The sequence below is a fragment of the Xenopus laevis genome, chromosome 1S (genome assembly GCF_017654675.1).
Source record: "Xenopus laevis strain J_2021 chromosome 1S, Xenopus_laevis_v10.1, whole genome shotgun sequence".
NCBI classification, from domain to species: Eukaryota; Metazoa; Chordata; class Amphibia; order Anura; family Pipidae; genus Xenopus; species Xenopus laevis.
Window position 1 is genome coordinate 80,657,137 of NC_054372.1, and position 22,552 is coordinate 80,679,688.

Genomic DNA, 22,552 nt, shown 5'->3' on the forward strand with positions numbered 1-22,552 from the left:
GTAATTATGGGTAAGACATTTGGAAAAAGGTCTACACATTTTGTCACCAGGCTAAGCACAGTGCATAATTTGTGGATGTGGTGGTCACATCAGTGAATGCCCCTGAAATAATCAGACTACTTGTCTCTAGCTTCTTTTCAGCAACCTCAGGTTCTTCATAGGGATATATGTTTTATAAATAAAATCAATTTAAAATGCTGTACAGTTTCTGAAATCTCCCTCTCAGCATCTGCTTTTTTTATTCTGTTTTCATGCAGCAGTCAGGAGTAGGTAGGTAGCTCTGCTATAGCCTTGGGGAGGGGTTCTCCTTTTTTATAACAGCTCACTCTTTAAAAACACCAGAAATCCTGTCTCTCTACATGCAGGATTTGTGCCAAAGGCAGTTAATTTGTAAAGATTTTGTTTGTGCTGTAATACATCTGTTAGAAAAGCGAGCCCCGCTAAAAGTTATTAGATCTAACTATGTCTCACACTCCCGAGTCCAGCATGTAGAGAAAATGGAGATAAATGCTGAGAGGGAGATAATGAAGATTAATTTGGTTATTTCAGGAACTGTAGAGCATTTGTAAGTGATATTTAGGAAAAAAAAATATTTCAGTATGATGAACCTTATATTTAATTTTCATTTCTGTACTTGTTACCCAGGGCTGAAACAAGGGGTAGGCAGAAAAGGCAGTTTCCTAGGGCGCAATGATAGGGGGGCGCTGGCTAGCTACCTCTAAAATTGTCTTCTCCCTACCCCTTATCCGCACCCCTTAGTCTTACTCCCCTTCCTTCCCTCTGTCACCCACACCTCCGTCGTTCTCCACTCTCTTCTGTAACCCTCCCCTCCAGGGCCGGCCTTAGGCCTATTGGACCAATTGGGCCTCGCACCTCTGGGGGCCCCGCACCACAGGGCAGCACAGATAATGTTTCCCTCAGCACATGATGCTGCCTGGCCTGCCCCCAACTTTGAGAGTCCAGCCCATCCCCAAATCCATAGGTCCAGCCCACCCCCAACTCTGATAAGCCAGCCTGCCCCCAACTCTCATAGGCCCAGCTTTCCTCCAACCTTGATAGGCCCTGCCTGCCCCCAATCCAACCAAGCCTGCTCCCAAGCTGAATCGGCCCAGCCTGCCCCAAACTAATTGACCCAGTCCACTCTCCTATTTCCTTCCTCTCTCTCTTACCCTGTGTGCCCCTATTATGTGCCCCTATTTCATCCCTCTCACTCTCTTACCTTGTCTGCCCCTTTCCTTTCTATTTTGTGCCTGTATGCCCTTATTTTCCTAAATACTTGGTGTGTCAGTAGCCAGCAACACTTTGTCTAGGGGCCCCGCCAACATGGTCCCAATCGGGCCCCACAATTGATAGGATCAGCCCTGCTCCCCTCCGTCGCTCTCCACTATCTCCCGTCCGTCCCTCCTCTCTGTTGCTCAACCCTCCATCTCCTCTCTCCGTTGCACCGGTTGGTCGCCCGGGAAGGGGGGTGTGAACTGCCGGGTTGCCTATGGCGGCCGGCCCTGTTGTTACCCTTTAAGCAAGATGAATGCCTTGTTACCTTTTTTGACAACTATGTGCATTCTTTTTACTTAAAGGAGATGTAAACACTATTAAATCTGCCTGGCAACTGTAATATATTAACTCTGTATACTAGACCTCAATATTCTCTTGCCAGAGTTTTACAAGTAAAGTTAGCAGGTTGCTGTTTTGTATTTATAGTTAAAATTCTGTTTTGGGTAATAAAAGTTCATTCTGGTGTGTTGATTGGTTAAATTGGTCTCTTACTGTGCCATGGAAGATATGAAGTGAGAGTGTTGATCATCTGTTATTTAAGTTACTAAAAAAGTTAATACGGTATATGCCACAATTATTGATCTGTAATTATTAATCTGTTTTATAAAATGGCCTGTCTGACAAACATGTAGTGGTTTTGCTTAGGGGCATAGATATAATCAATTAAATTATTCTTCATTAAAGGGGCAGATACCCCTTGTTTAACATCAGTTCAAATAACAGGACTTGTGCTGAACATACTTTTTGCTTATGGTTTTAATGAGGCGATATCTATAGTCTTTGCTATTATTTGGGCTAAGCAGGGTATACAGGGAAAATTAAGTTATTAGGGTGATGGGGAAGCACAATGCCACCTTTGCCTTGATCCGACTCTGAATAGGAACATTTAGGATTGGCAGAATAACTTTTCGGTCAATAAAATTGGAATTGCAAGGTACTTTTCCATAAGGGACAGCATTTCACACTGATGTTAGTTATCAGGCACAAAGAGCGAAAGCAGGCCCGGATTTGTGGAGAGGCCACGAAGGCCCGGGCCTAGGGCGGCAGAATTTTAGGGGGCGGCATCAAGCCCAACCACACCCACATTGGTTCGGAAGATCTGGGGCTGATCATGAGATACAATAGCTTTTTAATTTTCCCATGCACCAATCACCAGTGCTCCCAATCTGATGATGAAAATTTGTGCATGTTTACAAATGAAGGGGAGGGGGACAGGGGTGACTAACAGCAGTGGGCCTAGGGGTGCCCGCTATGTAAATCCAGCCCTGAGTCCCTCTGCAGCCCTAGTATTTACATTTTCACAAACATTTTATGCAATATTAGTTCATTTAGCTAAACTTTGGTTGAAAATTATTTGTAAACAATGTTTTCTAGATTCCATTCAATGTTTTCTAGTGGGCTATGTTGGACTATATTTCTTTTTGTTGTATAGTGTAATTATTTAACACTGAAGCATATACATTTTATATCTAGAAATACATTTGTACAATTCTGGGAAGTTAACCTCATGGGCCAAAACCATACCAATAATAAATAGTAAAAGCAAATCAAACATATTTAAACATTGCATGTGAGGGAATACAGGGTTATGGAAGATAGCTCATAGTACAAGTTGTTCCAGGGACTAGTCCGATTGCCGTTTTGGAGTAAGGAAGGAATTTTTTCCCCCTCTGAGGCAAATTGGAGAGGCTTCAGATGTTTTTTTTTGCCTTCCTCTGGATCAACTGGAAGGCAGATTAAAAAAAATTAAAAGGTTGAACTGGATGGACGTGTGTCTTTTTTCAACCTAACTTAGTATGTTACTATATGGCCTTGCCGCTGTGATTCAACTGAAAATGATTAAGAGCAAATATGGCAATGAGGTGAAATGCAAAAAAAATTATATATTAAGGAAAGGCAAAATTACAAAACTATCTCAAAATGTTGGCAATTACCCCCTGTCCTGAAACGCTGGGTTAGATTTTCTCTCTGAGCCTTTTAAAAGCTCTACTCATGTTCCAAACTTATCTATAATTCAATAATTTAGCGGGCGCCATGTTTGTAAGTCTATACGTCACTTCCCCCATTAAACTTAGTTCCCCACTGATTTCCCTGTGGTTGAAAAATCGTTGGTTAAACACATGAAAAAATGCAATACTGATTACAGACCTCAGTAAGACAAAACACGCAGCCTTTCCTCCCCCTTCCTCCCCTGTTCGCAACACTATCTTGTAAGCAGAGCGGGAGTTTAGAACAGCATTGCGTCGCAGTGGTAACAGAAACTCTCACGCTGCGCATACAAGATAGTGTTGCGATTTGCGAACAGGGGAGGAAAGGCTGCGTGTTTTGTCTGACTGAGGTCTGTAATCAGTATTGCATTTTTTCATGTGTTTAACCAACGATTTAAGCACAAAGTTAGAACAGACCAAGCACTGATAATTATGACCATGGGTGGGTCATGTGACTTGAATGTCTTCGCTGCACAGGGAAAGCATTCAATTGCGCATGCCCAGGGCACAGGGGAATGGTTGTGCGCATGTGCATGCCCTGAGATGGGGATTTTTATTAAGAGACTGATGTGATATACTTTCTATCTACTTGCCAATAATTTGGAATTCGATTTTAGAATAATTTCACAAGGAAACTCACTTGTAGAAAAGCTTCTGGTAAGCAGATCTTAACATACATCAGAGAGGAGACTACAGGTAACTAGAATAATACAGGCTAACTTCCTATTGCTTTACGAATGTTCCTGAAGAAAGATTTGCATGTATAAAAATATCCTTTTAGTGTTCTTGAAGACTTTTGAGCGCTAGGCCAAAGGTTGCCGGATTTATTATTATCCTAAAACTAATTTATTTAAGATTCTTTTTTTTGTGCTGAGACAAGCAGTCTTGGGTTTAGGGATTCAGTACACAATATATAGTGAATAAAGTACCCCCTCTTGTAAAATATAAGGATATTATAAGTTACCGAGGAGTTTCATGACCATATAAAAACACGAGGTCGAAGGCCGAGTGTTTTTATAAAGGTCATGGAACTCCGAGGTAACTTCTAATATCCTCATATTTTGCAACTGGGGGTACTTTATTTATTATAATACACAAGTTTCAGTGAGTCATGTGACAGAAATAACATCAGAACTCACCGTTTATAACTAATGACATCAGTACTCACCGTTTATAAGGATATAATTTACAAGATATTCATGGCTTTTGTGTATTATAAAGTTATACGTGATCAGGTAGGACATTTTGGAGAAAGTACATTATAATTTTTTTTACTATATTAAATAAGATGGACTTTAATATCATACTGCTGCAACTGGAGAAGCCTTCCAGACTCCATATTTTTGTATCAAATCTCAAGTGCATGCAAGGATGTCCAGTTTGTCCAATTATTTTCTCTACAAGGTACTTTTGCCAGGTATCTTTGTTTGCTGCAGGATGTCACCTTAAGACACCAAGCTTTATTTTTCATTCTAGCCATTCTTTCATTAATCTTAGTTTGTTGTGGCTTGTGCGCAGTCATAATTTCTTGTTTGAGGTTGCTTTGGGGTGAACTTTATTTGGAACTGTGAATGTCTTCTTTGGATCATTGACAAGAGTACATCCTTATGTTTAATAAATATTAATGACTCATAAAGCCTAAGTTCATCTACAGTGTTAATGCAAAATATGTACACAGTCTTCTTTACATTCTTCATTCAAGTCTTCAGTAGGAAATATTTATTTTTTTCAAAATTATTCACACCTGCAATGTACAGATATGGGGCCATCCTGGCCAAACTGCTCCTTTGTCTTGTGCACTTGTCCAATAAAGTCAATGAAACCTTCTCCTGATTTTGGCACTCCTTGTTCAGGCCAATCTGTGAACTGAAACTGACGTACCGTGCGAGACTGACCATCCTATGAGAAAAATAGGAACAGTATAGAGTTACAAAAATAAATAATAAAGGTCCCAAAGTAGATTGATATAACTCACCAGGAACTGGAAGAGGCCAAGGTGCATTGCCCTGAGCCTTCAACTAGGGAAGCTGATCAAAACCATATTGATGTAGAGCAGGCCCTCATATAGCAGTCTTCCAACCAGATGTCTAAAAACCAAAAAGTTTTACGTCTTATTTGTTTCGTGTTTCAAAAGGTACTTTTTTCACGTCTGGTGGTAACACTGCTCTTTGAGTGCCTGTTCTACATCAATACAGTATAGAGCTAATTAAATAAAATAAATACAGTGCCATTCAAGAAAAGCAGTGGTTAGCAGTGCTGCTTTGCAGCATTTGGGCCCTAGGTTCAATTTTATCCTGGGCACAATCTGCAAGGAATTTGTATATTCTCCCTGTGTATGCATGTGATTCCTCAGGTAATTTGTTTACACCCACACTAAAAACAAAACACTCAGGTTAGCTAGCTCTGAATAAAAATGACCATAGTTTATATGTAAATACGATAGACTGTATGTTTCACATGGTAATGACCAATTTAATTTATGTATTATTTCTGTAAAGCACTTTGGGTTACGTTGGTGCTGCAAGTTATAATAATATTAATGAAGACTTAGTAGTGTACAAATGACCTGTTTAACCATATAGCAGCTAAGTTGCAAGCACAATGAAGAGAAGGAAAAATCAGATTTTTGGTAATTCAAAAATGTGCATTCTCTCCCTGAACTTACCCTGGCATCGGTGACCTTAAATTCCCTAAGGATATACTGGGGCATGTTGTATTCAGCCATTGGATCCACTACAAAGTATTGATATCGAGCTGAACGTTCTGCTGGCCAGTATTGGTGGCACTTTTCCTACAAAAAAAGTGTGTTGCCATTAATAACACAGTTAGGTTTACATATATATTTCAACAAGCCACACAATAAATTATCAGTTTTAGCGCTTGTAAAAGTGGCACAGTATTGTGTACTTAAATAATTTCTTCTGTAATCTTTTCACAATTTACTTACTCGTCCCATTTCTCTAAGTTTTGTTAGCATCACAACAATAGTTGAATTATTTTCCCAAAGCATTCTCCAAAAATCTTCTGTGGTTTCAGCAAGTGGTCCTTGAGTTGCAATGTATGCTTTTTGCTGCCTAATTATACAAAATAATCAGAGTTACATGAAGGCAGAAGCCCAGTTAAATAATCATCATTTGTACATTTTGTACCTGTATCCATCAATGAAGCTTGCATTGATATAGTCTGATCCTTCCACACCTCTGATTGGCTGAAGGCAAACACGTGTAGTTTCATATGGCATGATATTAACAAGGCGATTTTTAAACTTGTTGCAAGGAAGGTTTGCACTGATGAATCTGGATGTGTGAGCTTTTGAATTGGCAAGTCGCTAAAACAAAAAAGAAAAAATTATAGCAAATACTTTAAAAGCAAGCCTTCATAAATATATTTCATATGTAGGTGTAGAGGACTGGTAAATTAGTCTCCCAGTATTATTTAGCAGGCAGTCCCCTAGTGTTATAGACAGGGCAGCCATCAGGGGGGACAGGGGGGAGAGTTGTAGGGGGCCCCAGCCACGCCACACTTACTTGATTAGCCGGGCCCCCCATCTTTCTGAGAGCTGCTGACTTCGGGAAGGCATGGACGTTTAAGGGGCCCTGGCCACCAATTTTCTTATAATGTGGGGGGCGGGCCCTGGCCACCAATTTTTTTTTCTCATGTGGGGTCCTAGCCACCAATATTTTTTAATGGGGGGGCCCTGACCACAAATGTTTTTTATGGGGGGCCCTGACCACCAATATCTTTTTATTTTTTATTAACATGTGGGAACCCTAGCCACCAATTTTTTTTTTTACTGTGTGGTGGGGAGGGCGGACCTGTAGGTGGGGCTTGCGGTGGGCGCAGCCCAGGGGGCCCAGGAGATTTTGTCGTACGGGGCCTTGCGATTTCTGAGTATACTCAGTTGCTTTAGAGTTATTTATTCTAAATGCTGGAAATGTGTTGAATAAATTGTTCCATTTTCTCAACTGATGGCCTCTCCTGAATAAAGCCTTCATACAATTTACCATTTGTCCCCTTTTTCTCTGCTACCTTAACCCACTGTCAGTCAGTCAGTAATTATATTGTCAGTAATCATATTGTCAGGCACCCACAATCTACTGTCCAAAATCGCTTTGCTTGTACAGCTACACTATCTGAAATAAGAATGCACAGTTTAAGAGGCAGGTGTAGGGAGTGTCCAGAGTGAGATATTCAGGTAGTGGAGAATCCGTGGTGAACTTCCTGATTACAAGCATTATATCTTGTTAAGTATGAAAATGTTCAAATCATTCTCTGAATAATCTGTTATTTACACAGAGAAATAGAGTAGAGGCAAGGTCTCAGGTGAACAGGTGAACAATGTGGGCATCTTAAATCTGGGTCTCAGGTGTGAACAGTACAGGTCTTTAGGGGTATGAACAATAGAGGTGTTACAAGTGTGAACAATGCAGGGGATTATAGTCTGAATTTGAGGTCTAAACAGGCAGGGGCCTGTTAATCTCTGTAGCGATATTCTTTAAAGTTTACTCATGGTAAGCAGACACAGCAGGCACAACTTCATGTGGGGGGCCACACAAGAGTGGGTTGCGGGCCATGGACAGCCCTGAGTTAGAGGAAACCAAAAGAGAGAAGGAAAAGTGGAAGAAGCAGTAGAAAGACTGCAAATTTCACTAAAAAACATACAGCCTCCAAATAGTCTAGCAAAGGGTATAATTTCAATCGTATGGTTAAATAATGAAAATCTGCATCCAAAAACTGTGCCTGTCTGACCTATTCAAGCTTCCCCTCCTGAAAGAAATATTGGAACTAATGATTTTACTTTACAGCCCATAAGGCATACCCTAAGAATGAAATACAAGATTGCTATTATCTGAAATTGGTCCTGCACCCACCTCTGATATCAACAAATTCAACATTAATAGCCAGATAAAAGAACGATCCATGATCAATGTTGCCACATGCAGGGACGGATTTACATAGCGTACACCCATAGGCTCACTGCCGTTCGTCTCCCCCGTCCCCTCCCTTTTATTCACACAAATTTTCATTGGGACTGAAGCAATGGGGATTGGAGCACATGAAATTTATAAAACTTTTGTATCTCCTGCGCATTCCCCTTTGTTTCTGAACCAATGTGGGTATGGCATGGAGGAGAGAGCCACCTCTCCATAATACAGAATACACACTAGAAGCTCATCCCTTCTTATTTGGTGCACAAAGGTGTGGCTCTATATACACACTACACAACCCAACCCATATATATATATATATATATATATATATATATATATATATATATATATATATATATATATATATATATATACACACACACACACTACACAAACCATACATACCTCTATATATATATATATATATATATATATATATATATATATATATATATCTTATTGTAGTGGACAGCACTCCGTTCCAAGTCCTTTACCTGGGTGCTCGGTAAGACCAGTATATAAAAAAACCTGGTGTTGCTGGTCTTTTTTTATTATATATATATATATATATAGATATGTATGGTTTGTGTAGTGTGTATATCAGGCCACACCTTTGTGCACCCAATAAGAAGGGATGAGCTGCATTCTAGTGTGTTTTCTGTATTATGGAGAGGTGGCTCTCTCCTCAATGCTTGCTCTCCCAACCCCCAACTAATGGTGTCTTTGGAAGAGATCATGCTAAATAAAGAGAAAAGCAGGTATGGTCTTTCTCCCCCCCAAAGATAATGTTCTCTTTTTTCACTTCGTTAGGACTGATGCATGGACACTGCCATGATGGGGAGTGTCAGCTTATGCATACTTTGTACAAACTTTGTAACTTGCCTGAGTATTTTCACAAGCTTCTGCATTTGTCTCACCTTGAATTCCAGTTCCATTCCTATAACATGTTCACCCACATCAATCTGAGCTAGATTTTGGATATATGTATACAGATTTCGTGCTGGCACCTCAGTATTTCCACAGGCCACAGCCTCTAGCAAGGCATCATGGATGAAGCTGTACTGATCCTCTGTTTGCACCATATAATTCCTCTGTGATCGCATCAGTGTCACGTGCCCATAGATATCAACTGTCTTTTCATGTTTTATTCTCTCCAACATTGCATCAATAACAATAAAGCAACCAGTCCGCCCCACTCCAGCACTACAGGGAAAAATAACAGATAGCATTAGAATTGAAATACTGGTATTGGACCGGTTATCAAGAATGCTCGGGACATGTGGTTTTCCCGATAACAGATCTTTCTGTAATTTGGATCTTCATACCTTAAGTCTGCTAAAAAAATATTTTAACATTAAATAAACCCTTTAGGCTGATTTTGCCTCCAATAAGGATTGATTATAATCTTAGTTTGGCTCAAGTACAAGGTACTGTTTTATTATTATAGAGGAAAAGTAAATAATCAAAAAATATTTGAATTATTCGGATAAAATTGAGTCTAGGGGAGATGACCTTTCCATAATTCGGAGCTTTCTGGATAACGGGTTTCCCGATAACACATCCCACACCTGTATATTCATTAATCTTATTTTTTTGGTAAACAAACTGAACTGAATAAAGAGTGTTTGGATTATATTTTCAGGAAACACATACTGTAATATTACATATAGAGAGAGGATCATAGTTTTAATTGTAATTTTTGGCCCAAAAAGAGACCAACAAATTCCTGGTGTTTGTTCACTGAAAGAATAGCAACATTTACAAAGCACTGCCCCTAAGGTAAGTCTGTGTTTTTTTTCAAATGGAGGCAAAAAGCTAGCAGATTCTCTTAGTAAAGCATATTAAAATAAACATGTTTATATATTAATTAAAATGTAGTTATATTAGGAATACTAAAGAGTCTCACTTATTTCTACTGGGAAAAACTCAAGATAAAATGCTCCTTTCACCTTAAATTAGTTTTTTGAGTTTCGATGCAGTGCCCCAAGCATAGATAAATTCAACCCTAAGAAAAGTTATGTGCAACTCAGCCACTAAAATTTGTAGAAGTATCATGCTTTTCAGTGCCTATGCCTCACACATTCTACCAATCCTAATACATAGCATTAAAGGGGATGTTAACCATTACATTTACTTCTAATATGATGTAGATTGTGATAATCAAGACAATTTTTGCAATATGTCTTAATTTTTTTATGTGTGCTTTTTAAATTATGAATTATTTAGTTCCGCAGCTCTTCAGTTTGGAATTTCAGCAGCTATCTAGTTCCTAGGGTCCAAATTTCCCTAGCAATCACGCAGTGGTGTGACGAGAGACTGCAATATAAATAGACTGGACTGAATTAGAAAGCAAATAACGTAAAAAAAAATTATCATAAAATTGCAGCTTCACAAAGCAATAGTGTTTTTGGCTTCTGGGGTCAGTGACTGCCATTTGGAAGGTACAAAAAGTGAGAAAAATATTGCAAATAATGAAAAAAACTATAAAAAAAAAAAACAATTTTAAAAGTTGCTGCTAATTCTATAACAACATTCGAAACGTTAACTTAAAGGTGAAATCCCTCTTTAAACAAATATTTTAGATCAATTATGCAATAGACAAATACTTTATTTTTAATTTCAAAGTTTCTTTTTTTTTCAAAGGTAATGCTTTATTTGTTTTCAAAAACATTAAACATTTACAAACAAACCATTCTATTACACTCTCGTGTCTCTTTATTTGGTTTACACGACAGTGGTTTACAGTTTATCTTTGCTACCTTACATGTAAACCGTACATATAAAGTGATTACTTGCAACTGGACTACTTTATTCAATCGCTGTGTCATACCTTGGTTGCATGCCAGGGCCCGACTCCCACCAATGACTCCATATCTTATCAAATTTACGGGTCGTACCTCTGGCTTCATGTGTGAGCTTAAAGTGATACTGACACTATAAAACTACTTTTTAAAATATGAATGTACATTAAAAGTTATCTATAGGTCATGCTGAACATTTTTTGCTGAGAGGTTTGGTTATTGTTAGTTGAAGTTTCTAAACCTGACTGTTTTGCCAACCTGACTGTCCCATCTCAGCCTGTCAGTTTCTAATGCTAATGAACTCCTGCTGCACAAATATGGCAGCCCACTCATATAGGAACATGGGGCAACAAACAGGTAATGTAAAAGCATTGTGCAAATACTTAATGGCAAAGTTATAAGTAGCTTTCTAAATCAATATTATGAAAGAGGTAAAAAAGAGTTTAATTTCTGGTGTCAGTATGTCTTTAATCAAGGGTATAGCCTTATTAACTAGCTTTATCCAGGATTTCCCTTTGGGAGGGGTGGGTCCCATCCAGTGCATAACTATACATTTCTTGGCATAATAACAATGCTCTAAACCTCAGTCCAGCGTGGACAGTAGGCACTAAATGGTCCACTACCCCCAGTAGAAAGGTGGTTGCTAGTGTGGCCATTACCTGAGACCAATAAGTGTTTATTACTGGGCACCCCCAGATCATGTGTATGAAGTTTGCTGTTGGTGTTCCACACCTGGGGCAATTATCATTGTCTCTCTTGCCCACAGCCTTAAAGGGATACTGTCATGGGAAAAAAAATGAATCACTTAATAGTGCTGCTCCAGCAGAATTCTTCACTGAAATCCATTTCTCAAAAGAGCAAACAGATTTTTTTATATTCAGTTTTGAAATCTGACATGGGGCTAGACAATTGTCAATTTCCCAGCTGCCCCAAGTCATGTGACTTGTGCTCTGATAAACTTCAATCACTCTTTACTGCTGTACTGAAAGTTGGAGTGATATCATCCCCTCCCTTTTCCCCGCAGCAGCCAAACAAAAGAACAATGGGAAGGTAACCAGATAACAGCTCCCTAACACAAGATAACAGCTGCCTGGTAGATCTAAGAACAACACTCAATAGTAAAAACCCATGTCCCACTGAGACACATTCAGTTACATTGAGAAGGAAAAACAGCAGCCTGCCAGAAAGCATTTCTCTCCTGAAGTGCAGGCACAAGTCACATGACATGGGGCAGCTGGGTAATTGACAAAATGTCTAGCCCCATGTCAGATTTCAAAATTGAATATAAAAAAATCTGTTTGCTCTTTTGAGAAATGGATTTCAGTGCAGAATTCTGCTAGAGTAGCACTATTAACTGATGCATTTTAAAAAAAACATGTTTTCCCATGACAGGATCCCTTTAAGTTTTAGCGGGGTTGTATAAAGTTGATACTTTATACTGAATCAGTCTGTCTTTCACTGGTATTATGCTGGTATACATTGTCTCTGTAGCTTCATCCCAGTCTTTCTGGGTGAGCTTTGGTATCTGCAAGGGGAGAATAAGGCAGTTGATTTTTTTTAAATACAGACTTAGGGATATGGGTTGGGGCGTTGTGCAGGTGGTATAGGAATTTAGGGAGGTATACCAACTTAAGATTTATTCTTCCCCATAGAGTGAGTGGGAGGTTCACCCAAATTTGGGTCAGATTCAAGTTTTGATATTATCGGATTAAGATTGATCTGTACAAACATGGTGAGGTCCGCTTTTATATGGAGTCCTTGAACTGCTGTACCCACATTAGCTGAGCATTGGGGGGGGGGGGGGAGAGGGTAGGGGCCTGATTATCAATAGGGAAATCCTGGACTTGTTTAATCTCAAAGGAATTGTTCAGTGTAAAAATAAAAACTAGGTAAATAGATAGGCAAAATAAAAAATGTTTCTCATATAGTTAGTTAGACAAAAATGTAATGTATAAAGGCTGGAATGACTGGGTGTTTAACACAATAGCCAGAACACTACTTCCTGCTTTTCAACTCTCTTGGTTTACACCGATTGGTTACCCTGGTTAACTAACTATATTAGAAACATTATTTATTTTTCACAGCCTATTTACACAGTTTTTATTTTCACACTGAACTGTTCCATTAAGGCCTGAGAATACTCCAAACTGTCCTACTACCCTAAGTAGGGCAGTGAGAGTGTTCTGAGTGTCAGCTAAGTATATTAGTAAATCATCAGCATACAGGGATATTTTCTCAGTGGGCCGAGAGTCAGACCAGTGATTTGTTTGGATTGCCATATGGTTATGGCAAGGGCCAACGCAAACAGAAATGGCGACAGTGGGCATCCTGTCGGGTTCCTGGTCTTAAATTGAATGGTGCGGATATCAAACCATTTACCCTAACCCTTGCAGTTGGCTGTTGGTATAGTAGCTTCAGCCACTTGATGAATTGCTCCCCCACACTGAACCTGCGCAGGAAAGTTTCTTTTAATCAAGGAATATCCAATATATTGGTTAAAGATCACCCACTGGGTTTTGAAACACAGCATTACTACAGATCGGTTTAACCCTTATTGATGCTTAAATGTGTAGTTCACTTTAAATTTAACTTTTAGTATGTTACTGAATTACCAGTTCTTCTTATTGTTTTTTTCTGACTCCAGCTCTTAAATGGAGGTCACTGATGCCAGAAGCCACAAGAAACCTTTTGCTCTGTGTGGCTCCAATTTTATTGTTTCCTTTTAATTACCTATATTTATAGTCAATACTTCTTGTATTCATATCATGGTTACTATTATAATTTGGACCATAGCAACATAGCTGCTGAAATTCCAGTTCAGTTAAGGTGAACAACCCTTATAAGTTTTTCTAAGTTTATCCGAACAATACGGTTTTAGAGTCTCCTTTTTATACTGGAACATTTTCTAAATTTTTAATCACATTGTCAAAGGTTATTCTTTATCAATTGCAAAACACAATTGACCTATGACCTATTAAAAAAAAGCTGATAATCGTTTTAGATGATGAATCAGACAAGCCCTTATGTTATATGTGTGAAAACAATTCCTCAGGAAAATAATACCTAAGATTTGTAGAAACTAAATGGAGAATATCAAAACTCATTAAAAATATAAACAACTGTATTACAAAAGGAAAGCAGAACGCCACAGAAGCAAAAACATATTAAAGATTGCAAAATTTAGACAGATAAAGTTTTAATGAAGCTGTCTACACAAACTTTCCACACATAGTAAGCACTATTTGGAGAGTTCTTATGTGAGGGTCCTTTACCTGCAGTGCACGACAATTGGCCCAGCATCAGGGGGATTGCATGTTTTTACTCTTCTCAGAAATGCAAGAAATGGTGTTGGATATTCTGGCACTCCGTGGTCAGGCCATGCAGTAAACTGAAACTGACGTACCTCTCTTTTTTCACTTGAGCCACTCTGTAGAGAAAAACATTTGTTTCATATAGCTAAAACAAAACCTATAAAAATGTGAGTAGACAAAACTAAAATTACCTTATGTAAAGAAAAGGTTCGAACACAGAATGTTGCTAGCTCAATAGTGTCCAGCAGGGTTACTTGAATCATTCCGTATGTCTCTGTTCCTCGACTTGGCCAGTACTGGTCACATTTTACCTGTGAAGTATTTGAAGTAACAGTTGTTAAAGTTTTTGAAGATTAAAACTATTTATTTTCATTTTTAGCTTCTAGTTGATTCAATGAAAAGCAAAACCAGGCCCAGGTTTGTGGTGAGGCCACAAAGGCCTGGGACTAGGACTAGGGCAGCAGTATCGTAGGGGCAGCTTGCCACCCAGAAGCAACCCAAGGAATCCCCAGTGTTCCTGTGCATGCGTGCACTCAAGCTTCTGCGTATGCACGAGGAGGGTGGTGAGCTTGCGAGGCCGCCGGCACTAGGACCCGGACCCAGATTTACATAGTGGGCGTCCCTGTCCTCTCCCCTTTATTTGTGCAAATTTTAATCTTCAATGGGGATTGGCACATGGGAAATTTAAAAAATGATTGTATCTCCAGCGCATCCCCAGTGTTTTTGAACCAATGTGGGTGTGGGTGTGGTTGGGCAGCATGCCACCCCCCTTAAATCCTGCTGCCCTAGGCCCAGGCCTAAGTGGCCTTTCCACAAATCCGGTACTGCCCGGACCTGAGCAAAACATACATAAACCAGTTAGCAATCTATCCCCTGAAGAACTTAACATTGCATATGATGAAACATACCCTTTTCTGATTTGCAGGAATGCCTTTGTGTCCTTTGCTACCACATCATTTACCCAAAATGATTAAGCACCACTTCTTTGGAATCTCTAGAATCACTAGAGATTCCAAAATGGTGCTTAATCATTTTGCATATGCATGACTGGGGGCAGCTGGGAAACTGACAATATGTCTAGCCCCATGTCAGATTTCAAAATTAAATATAACAAAATCTGTTTGCTCACTTGAGAAATGGATTTCAGTGCAAAATTCTGCTGGAGCAGCACTATTAACGGATGCAATTTGAAACAAACATGTTTTCCCGTGACAGTATCCCTTTAAGAGAATAATGTTTTGCCTTTGAATGGGATTATAGCAAAAACAATTAGAGCATGGGAATCCCTGACACTAAGGGGCACATTGACCTAGGGTCGAATATCGAACCCTCGATATTCGACCGTCAAAGTAAAATCCTCCGACTTCGAATATTGAAGTCGAAGGATTTACCGCTATTCCTACGATCGAAGGAATAATCGTTCGATCAAACGATTAAATCCTTTAAATCGAACGATTGAAAGGATTTTAATCCATCGATCGAAGGATATTCCTTCTATCAGAAAATTGTTAGGAAGCTATGGGGACCTTCCCCATAGGCTAACATTGGCCTCGGTAGGTTTTAGGGGGTCGAAGAATTTTTTAAAAAGACAGTACTTCGACTATCGAATAGTCGACCGATTTTTAGTTCGAATTGTTCAATTCGAAGGTCAAAGTAGCCCATTCAATGGTCGAAGTAGCCATATTCGACCATTCGAAATTCAAACTATTTTTCCTCTATTCCTTCACTCGAGCTAAGTAAATGGGTCCCCAAGTCCTATGGGCAGAGTTCAACGTATAAAAATGATTCTTCTTCCAAAGCTGACTTATATGCTTCTCTAAGCCCCTATTTTGATTGAAAAATATATTTTTTTTTTTTACAAAAATAGATTCATGTTTCAGGCAGTTGATATGGGCTGGATCTCGTCCTCGTTTGAGTTTAAATACATTAACTAGAGATAAATTTCAGGGGGGAGTCTCTTTCCCAAATGTTTTCCTGTACTATTTGGCAGTGCAGTTAAGCCACCTAACTGCTTGGATAGAGGGATCACATCACCAATCCCTGCACCAACTGCATACGGTGTTGCTTGGAGGCGCGGTTTCCCCATATCAATGGCTTCTCGTCAGAAAACCACAAGCTTCTGTATATTTCCAAACCAGGTTATGCTCTATATGCGACTAATTTGGGGGAAAGCCACTCAACTGCCAATGGTTAACAAATTGTTTGCCCAGGCCCCTTTGTGGAACATTCAATATTTCCCAGGTATAGCTAAATTAGGTGGAAAGGGGAATGTTGTGGGATTCTTACAATAGGAGAAGTATGGCAGGGAGATACGGTGGTTTTGTTTGAAACGCTGCAAGAGATTTACCAATTGCCCCCACATCAGTGGTTACTATACACTCAAATTAAAAAGAAACTAATAGTTCAAAATAGTCGGCGACCAATCCAGCTCAATATAGTTTAATCGATTTAGTGCAGGGCACCACAAGAGGACTTATATCCAAACTGGTTTACACACTTTAATAAACCATTGGAGACTCTCAAAGGTAAATGGGAGAGAGAAATTGGGCCACTGGAGGAGGAGGAGTGGCAGGACTTGCTGGCTTCCCCGCTATCGGGCTCTGTCAATTATAGAGACAGAATGATACAACTTTACCTTGTGCATAGAGCATATTATTATCCGGCAAAATTGCATCTCATTTTTCCAGCATCCTCCTCTGAATGCCCCAGGTGTCATGTTCAAAATGCCTCTCTCAGTCATATGGTATGGGACTGCACAGCTTTAACCTGTTACTGGGCTGAAGTCCTCGACACACTAGACACAATCTTGGAAACACAACTACCAAGAACAGCAAGTGCGTGTCTTATTGGTGTTGGCATTAATGACAAATTCACATTTTTACAGGGTACCTTTATAAAGGAGAGTTTGTTTTTAGGCAAGAAACTTATCACAAGGAAATGTAAGGACTCCCTACCTCCCGCATCAGCACAGTAGATTCAGGAGGTTAAAAATGTGTGTAATCTTGAGAGCATTATACTATATATCAAAATAGAGGTTGTAGAAAGAAATTTCATAAAATCTGGGACAAATGACTGGAATGGGTGCAAGACTAGGGTAATTAAGGAGCGAGTAGAACAAAGGTGGGATATACTCTATTTGGTTTTAGTTACTGTTAGTTACCCTTATATTATATTTGGTAAATGTATGATAACGTGTACAATCAATGTGTGATATGCTGAATTACGTTTATACTGATTATTTAATTGTGAATTAAATAAATCACACCTGAATTTTAAAAAAATAATGGTTAAGAGAAGTGGGGGAATGTGGGGAGAGCTGTGACATTTAGGAAGTGCTGAATGGAAAGTGGAAGTAATTGCTTGCCCCACCTCTATGCCTAAGGCAGTGATCCCCAACCAGTAGCTCGTGAGCAACATGTTGCTCTCCAACCCCTTGGATGTTGCTCCCAGTGGTCTCAAAGCAGTTGCTTATTTTTTAATTCCAGGCTTGGAGGCAAATTTTAATTGCATAAAAACAAAGTATAGTGCCAAGTAGAGCCTCCTGTAGGCTGCCAGTCCACATAGGGGCTACCAAATAGCCAATCACAGCCCTTATTTGGCACCCCAAGGGACTTTTTCATGCTTGTGTTGCTCCCCAACTCTTTTTACATTTGAATGTGGCTCACGGGTAAAAAAGGTTGGGGACCCCTGGCCTAAGGTATATTTGATTAACAGCTGAGATTTTTAAATGAGTTTAGAACAACTATGAATGCTTTAATAAAAACAAAAAATTGGATTTCATGTTTAATTCGAAAAGGACTTTTATTATACAGCTTTTTATATCTGGGTGACAGGTCCACTTTAAGCAGAACAAAACCGGGAGTCTGTAAAAAGATACACAGGAAATTTTAATAGCATTGAATTTCAAGTAAAAGTTTGGTAGCAAGCTCCCTCCCCACAACATCTATTCTGTTGAAAAGTTCCCCTCAGTGGCAACCTGACATGAATTTGCAGAGTTGCACAGTGGAGTTCGGGTGCCATTTTCCCCTGTCTTTTGATGCTCATCTGGAATTTCTCGATATGGAGATGCAGATTCCACTGTGCATGCTTTTGCTAGATTTGTGGCAATGGCATAAACAGAAACAAAACACCCCGAAGACAGGGGAATATAGCACCTTTAAACTTTCTTTGGATATTGCAGGAGAATGTACATAAAAGATGCGGGGAGGGAGCTTGGAGGAGGGGGAGAAGGGGCAGTGTAGGAGGGTGATCTATGGCAGCGCTTCTTTAATATTAGGACAAAAGAGGCATCTGCCCAGGGAACACTTATTTTAAGGGCCCATTTAATGTGCAATGTTTTATTTAAAAAAAACATTATTTTGGTCACCCTAGCTGTGTCCCTCGAGGTGGTCTCGTACCCATCGCAAACTCGTTATCACAGGAGCGTTCTGAGAGGCTACAGTATTGTTCCTGGTTATTTATTACTTATCTGCAACAAACACAGACAAAGTCAGAAACTTTCTGTTCAGTGGCCATTTTATAGGGATCTTACTTGCTCATTAGGGATTAATGGAGTGTTTATTGGGCATTTCAACAGTGATTATACTGGTACAGCTGGAGTTAATTATCCATTTTCTGTAGTAATTATACTGGCAGGTCTTAATATGCTGATTTTCCATAGTAATTACAGTGGCACATTATCCAATTTCTGTAGTAATTATGTATGAGTTATGTTTTTTGTAAAATGGGTGAAGTATTTAGGGGAGTGACCAAAAGTGGGCGTGACATATTTATTGCCGCAGTGCGTACGACAGGGTAATATGGGCCCATCAGTTCGCTTTTTGCCCAGGGCCCACCAGAGCCTTAAAACAGTTCTGGAAAAGGATTTAGTTCTTTAACAAATCCTTGGTTAGCTGTATCAAGGAAACCGCAGGAAATAGCATGGGCCTTGTTTTTCAAATTTGAACAGCAGGGCATAACAAAGACAGTGTCAGACTGGGACACCAGGGGCCCACCCAAAAACCTTAGACCAGGGGCCCAGAAAAAGACCTTATATCAGGGGCCCACTGTCAGTACCAATATAATTCCTCTACTCATGCAACCTCTATTCTGCTTTCTTTTCTTTGGCCATGAAATATGACAAATGTTTTGAAGCATTTCCTGGTATCCCTGTGGGCCAGTCCGACACTGAACAAAGCTAAAATGCCTGTAAAGGATTAGGGAAATAGGTTGCTCACCAAGCCCTTGGACGAGCTAATGAAGCCTGAGTGTACTCCTTCCTGTGTTTCAGTATCAGGGTCGTTACTGCCATGAGGCAAGGCGAGAACCTTGCCTCAGACGGCAGAGAGTGGCCAGTTACAAGGGGCGGCAAAAAGGCACCTCTTGTAACTTTAAAGGAGAAGGAAATTCCCTGGGCGCAAAATCCCTCCCTCCTCCCGTGTTGCCCCCCCTCCCTCCTCCTCCCTGGCCTACCTGTCCTGCCGGGAAAATGCCCCTAACTTGTTACGGATCAACTGCGCATGTGCCGAATGTCACGAAGTGAAATCGGAAAACTTCATGACATTCGGCACATGCGCAGTAGATTCGTACCCGGTAAATGCTCCTACTGCGCATGCGCCAAAAACGTCGGTCAAAGCAGGAAGAAGACCGCTTGGGAGAAGATGGCGCCTGTGAGCTCCGTGGACAGGACCTGCGCAGAGGGGTAACAAGTTAGGGGCATTTGCCCGGCGGGACAGGTAGGCCAGGGGGGAGGAGGAGGGGTGCAACACAGGGGAGGGGGGAGGGATTTTTGCACCCAGGGGGTTTACTTCTCCTTTAAAAGCAGAATTTTAACCCAGAATTTCAGCTCCGCTAGTGCAGAGAGTGCTATTGCGCTCATTGAACAAGCGAGGAGGCCACCCTTTGACCCACTCGGACGCTGATTATTTAAGCAGTAGAGGGTGGGACAGCATTGGTGCTGCTGCTGCCTCAGGCAGAAGCAGCAGCAGCCCAAGGATCGCCCCTGTTCAGTATCAATAGGCTAGCCCCATACCAAGGGTAATTTATTATTTGAAGGCAAAGTTCAAAAAAGGATGCAATTGTGCATTTTAATTTTTACATTTTGCACACTGCTTTCCTCTAATCCTGATGCACCAAAATGGAGCACATAGACCCCCTTTAGCAATCTCCATTCATTTGAAGGGGAAATTAGTGTCAGAAGTTTCAATCAGTTTGAAGATAATCAGCTTTGAGTGTGTGAGGCACTGCTTTACATAAAGAACATAAATATGGTTGTCTACTGAATTTAATTACATAGGTTTGTGGGAGTATGTGAGTGTGTCATGGACATTTCTAAGAACTTCTCAGAACAGTTACTGATGTTTTCCAGGCTGTACAAAATAACTGTTTATAAACAGTAAGGACTCCACAAGTCCACAGTTAGGCAGAAGGAAAAAAAAACCTTTCTGAATCCTCTCTAATTAGAGGACAAAAATTCCTTTCTTACTCCAAGATGGCAATCGGACCAGTCCCACTCCCTGGATCAACTTGTACAAGATCAATTTCCATAATCCTGTATTTTCTCACTTGCTAAAAAGCCATCCAACCTTTCTTGAATCTAACTGTAGAGCAGTCTTCTAAAACAAGCATGTAAAAACCAAGTAGATTTTTATTTATGTACAAGCAGAGGTAGTCTTTATGTGGCTTGGCTATGATCCACTCTGGTTGAATCCAACCTAGTGTATTTGTCCGTATAAATGATTCAGGGAGATAATTCCACAACTTCACAGCTCTCACTGTAAAAACCCCTTTCCAAATATTTAGACGGAACCTCCTTTCTTCTAATCAAATGGATGCCCTCATGTCTGCAGAAAGGACATACTGGTAAATAAAGAATTATAGAGATTATATTATAATCAATATATTTATACATAGTTATCATATAAACCTTTAAGCAGATCTTCTCTAATGTAAACAACCCTTACTTGGCCAGCCTTTTTTCATTTCTTCTTTTCATACTCTATCAATTTAGTAGCCCTAGTTTGGTCTCTTTCTAATTCAATAATATTTTGTTTGAGCACTGGAGACCAAAACTGGACAGCATATTATAGGTTGGGCCTTACCATCACTCTGTAAAGAGGAAAAATTATACTCTCCTTCCACTAATCTATGCCCCTTTTCATCCTTGTTTTCCTTGCAGTTGCGGACTGCCATTGTTTGGTAAATTCAATTGTATTATTGCAGTTGTGATTATTACATGACTGCTCTGTCCTTTTTACTTTTTCTTCTTTAACTATTGTACTGTATTAAAGTTAAAATGCATAAATAAAAACAATTTAAAAAAAGTGGGTTGCATATTTTTAGATCCTAGGTGCATAACCTCACATTTATTCACACTGAATCCAATCTGCCACTTAGCCGCCTATTTAATTAAGTGGAATCAATACAGAACCCTACGGAACCCTACTAAGAACCTCACTCCAAGTTTAGAACAACCACACTATTAACAACCACCCTTTTTACACAATCCTTTAATCAGTTGCCTATCCATGTGCAACTAATACCAACAAACCTTAGCTAGAAAGCAATCATCTATGGTGCACTATCAAACACTTTGGCAAAATCCAAATAGATTTACTGCAACTGCCCAAATTTTTACTACACTCATCTTAAAAAAATTTCTGACATTTAGTGCTGCATTTTTATCCAGTGCCCAATTGGGCATGCACAGTATACATGGCAGTGACATAATTCACGTTAATATTTTGTCATTTCCATCTGCCACGTGCTAGCCTGTTACGCCCTACCGTCACCCATTTTAGACTCAAGGCCAAAATTTAAGGAACAGTATCCATCCATGAACTGAAGTTCAACAGAATGTTAGAATGATAGCCGAGTGGTGTTGTGAAATTCGTGATTTAATCATCTGTTTGGTCTAACCCACATAGATAAGACCACACGGACACATAAGTACATAACCAGCAAATTCAGAGATGAAAGTTTTATGTAAGCATTGGTACATTCCCAAAAATGCACAGTTACAGCATTTAAATTGCCATCATTAAATGGCAGTGTGTTGGGAGTTTCCTTAAATGAGAAGGATAACAAGTTATCTAATTCAGGGCAGTGTCATTCTGTGGCTACTAAAGCAAATAAAGTTATGTCTTGCATAAAAAAGGGCATTAACTCAAGGGATGAAAACATAATTATGCCTATTTATAGGTCCCTGGTAAGGCCTCATCTGGAGTATGCAGTGCAGTTTTGGACTCCAGTCCTTAAGAGGGATATAA

The 22,552-nt window shown here is 39.7% G+C and overlaps 1 protein-coding gene across 21 annotated transcripts in view; it reads right to left on the reverse strand.

Moving 5' to 3' along the window:
- ptprs.S (protein tyrosine phosphatase receptor type S S homeolog) overlaps positions 1-22,552 on the reverse strand; it is a 380,500-nt gene that overhangs the window by 8,409 nt on the left and 349,539 nt on the right. For all 21 annotated transcript variants that reach the window (XM_041579815.1, XM_041579826.1, XM_018243490.2 and 18 more), the window contains 7 exons: positions 14,498-14,617; positions 14,268-14,422; positions 9,112-9,397; positions 6,413-6,591; positions 6,211-6,337; positions 5,929-6,054; positions 5,008-5,162 (listed from right to left, as the gene is read on the reverse strand). In XM_041579815.1, the coding sequence (XP_041435749.1) occupies positions 5,008-5,162; positions 5,929-6,054; positions 6,211-6,337; positions 6,413-6,591; positions 9,112-9,397; positions 14,268-14,422; positions 14,498-14,617 (1,148 nt within the window). The remainder of the gene's footprint in view (positions 1-5,007; positions 5,163-5,928; positions 6,055-6,210; positions 6,338-6,412; positions 6,592-9,111; positions 9,398-14,267; positions 14,423-14,497; positions 14,618-22,552) is intronic.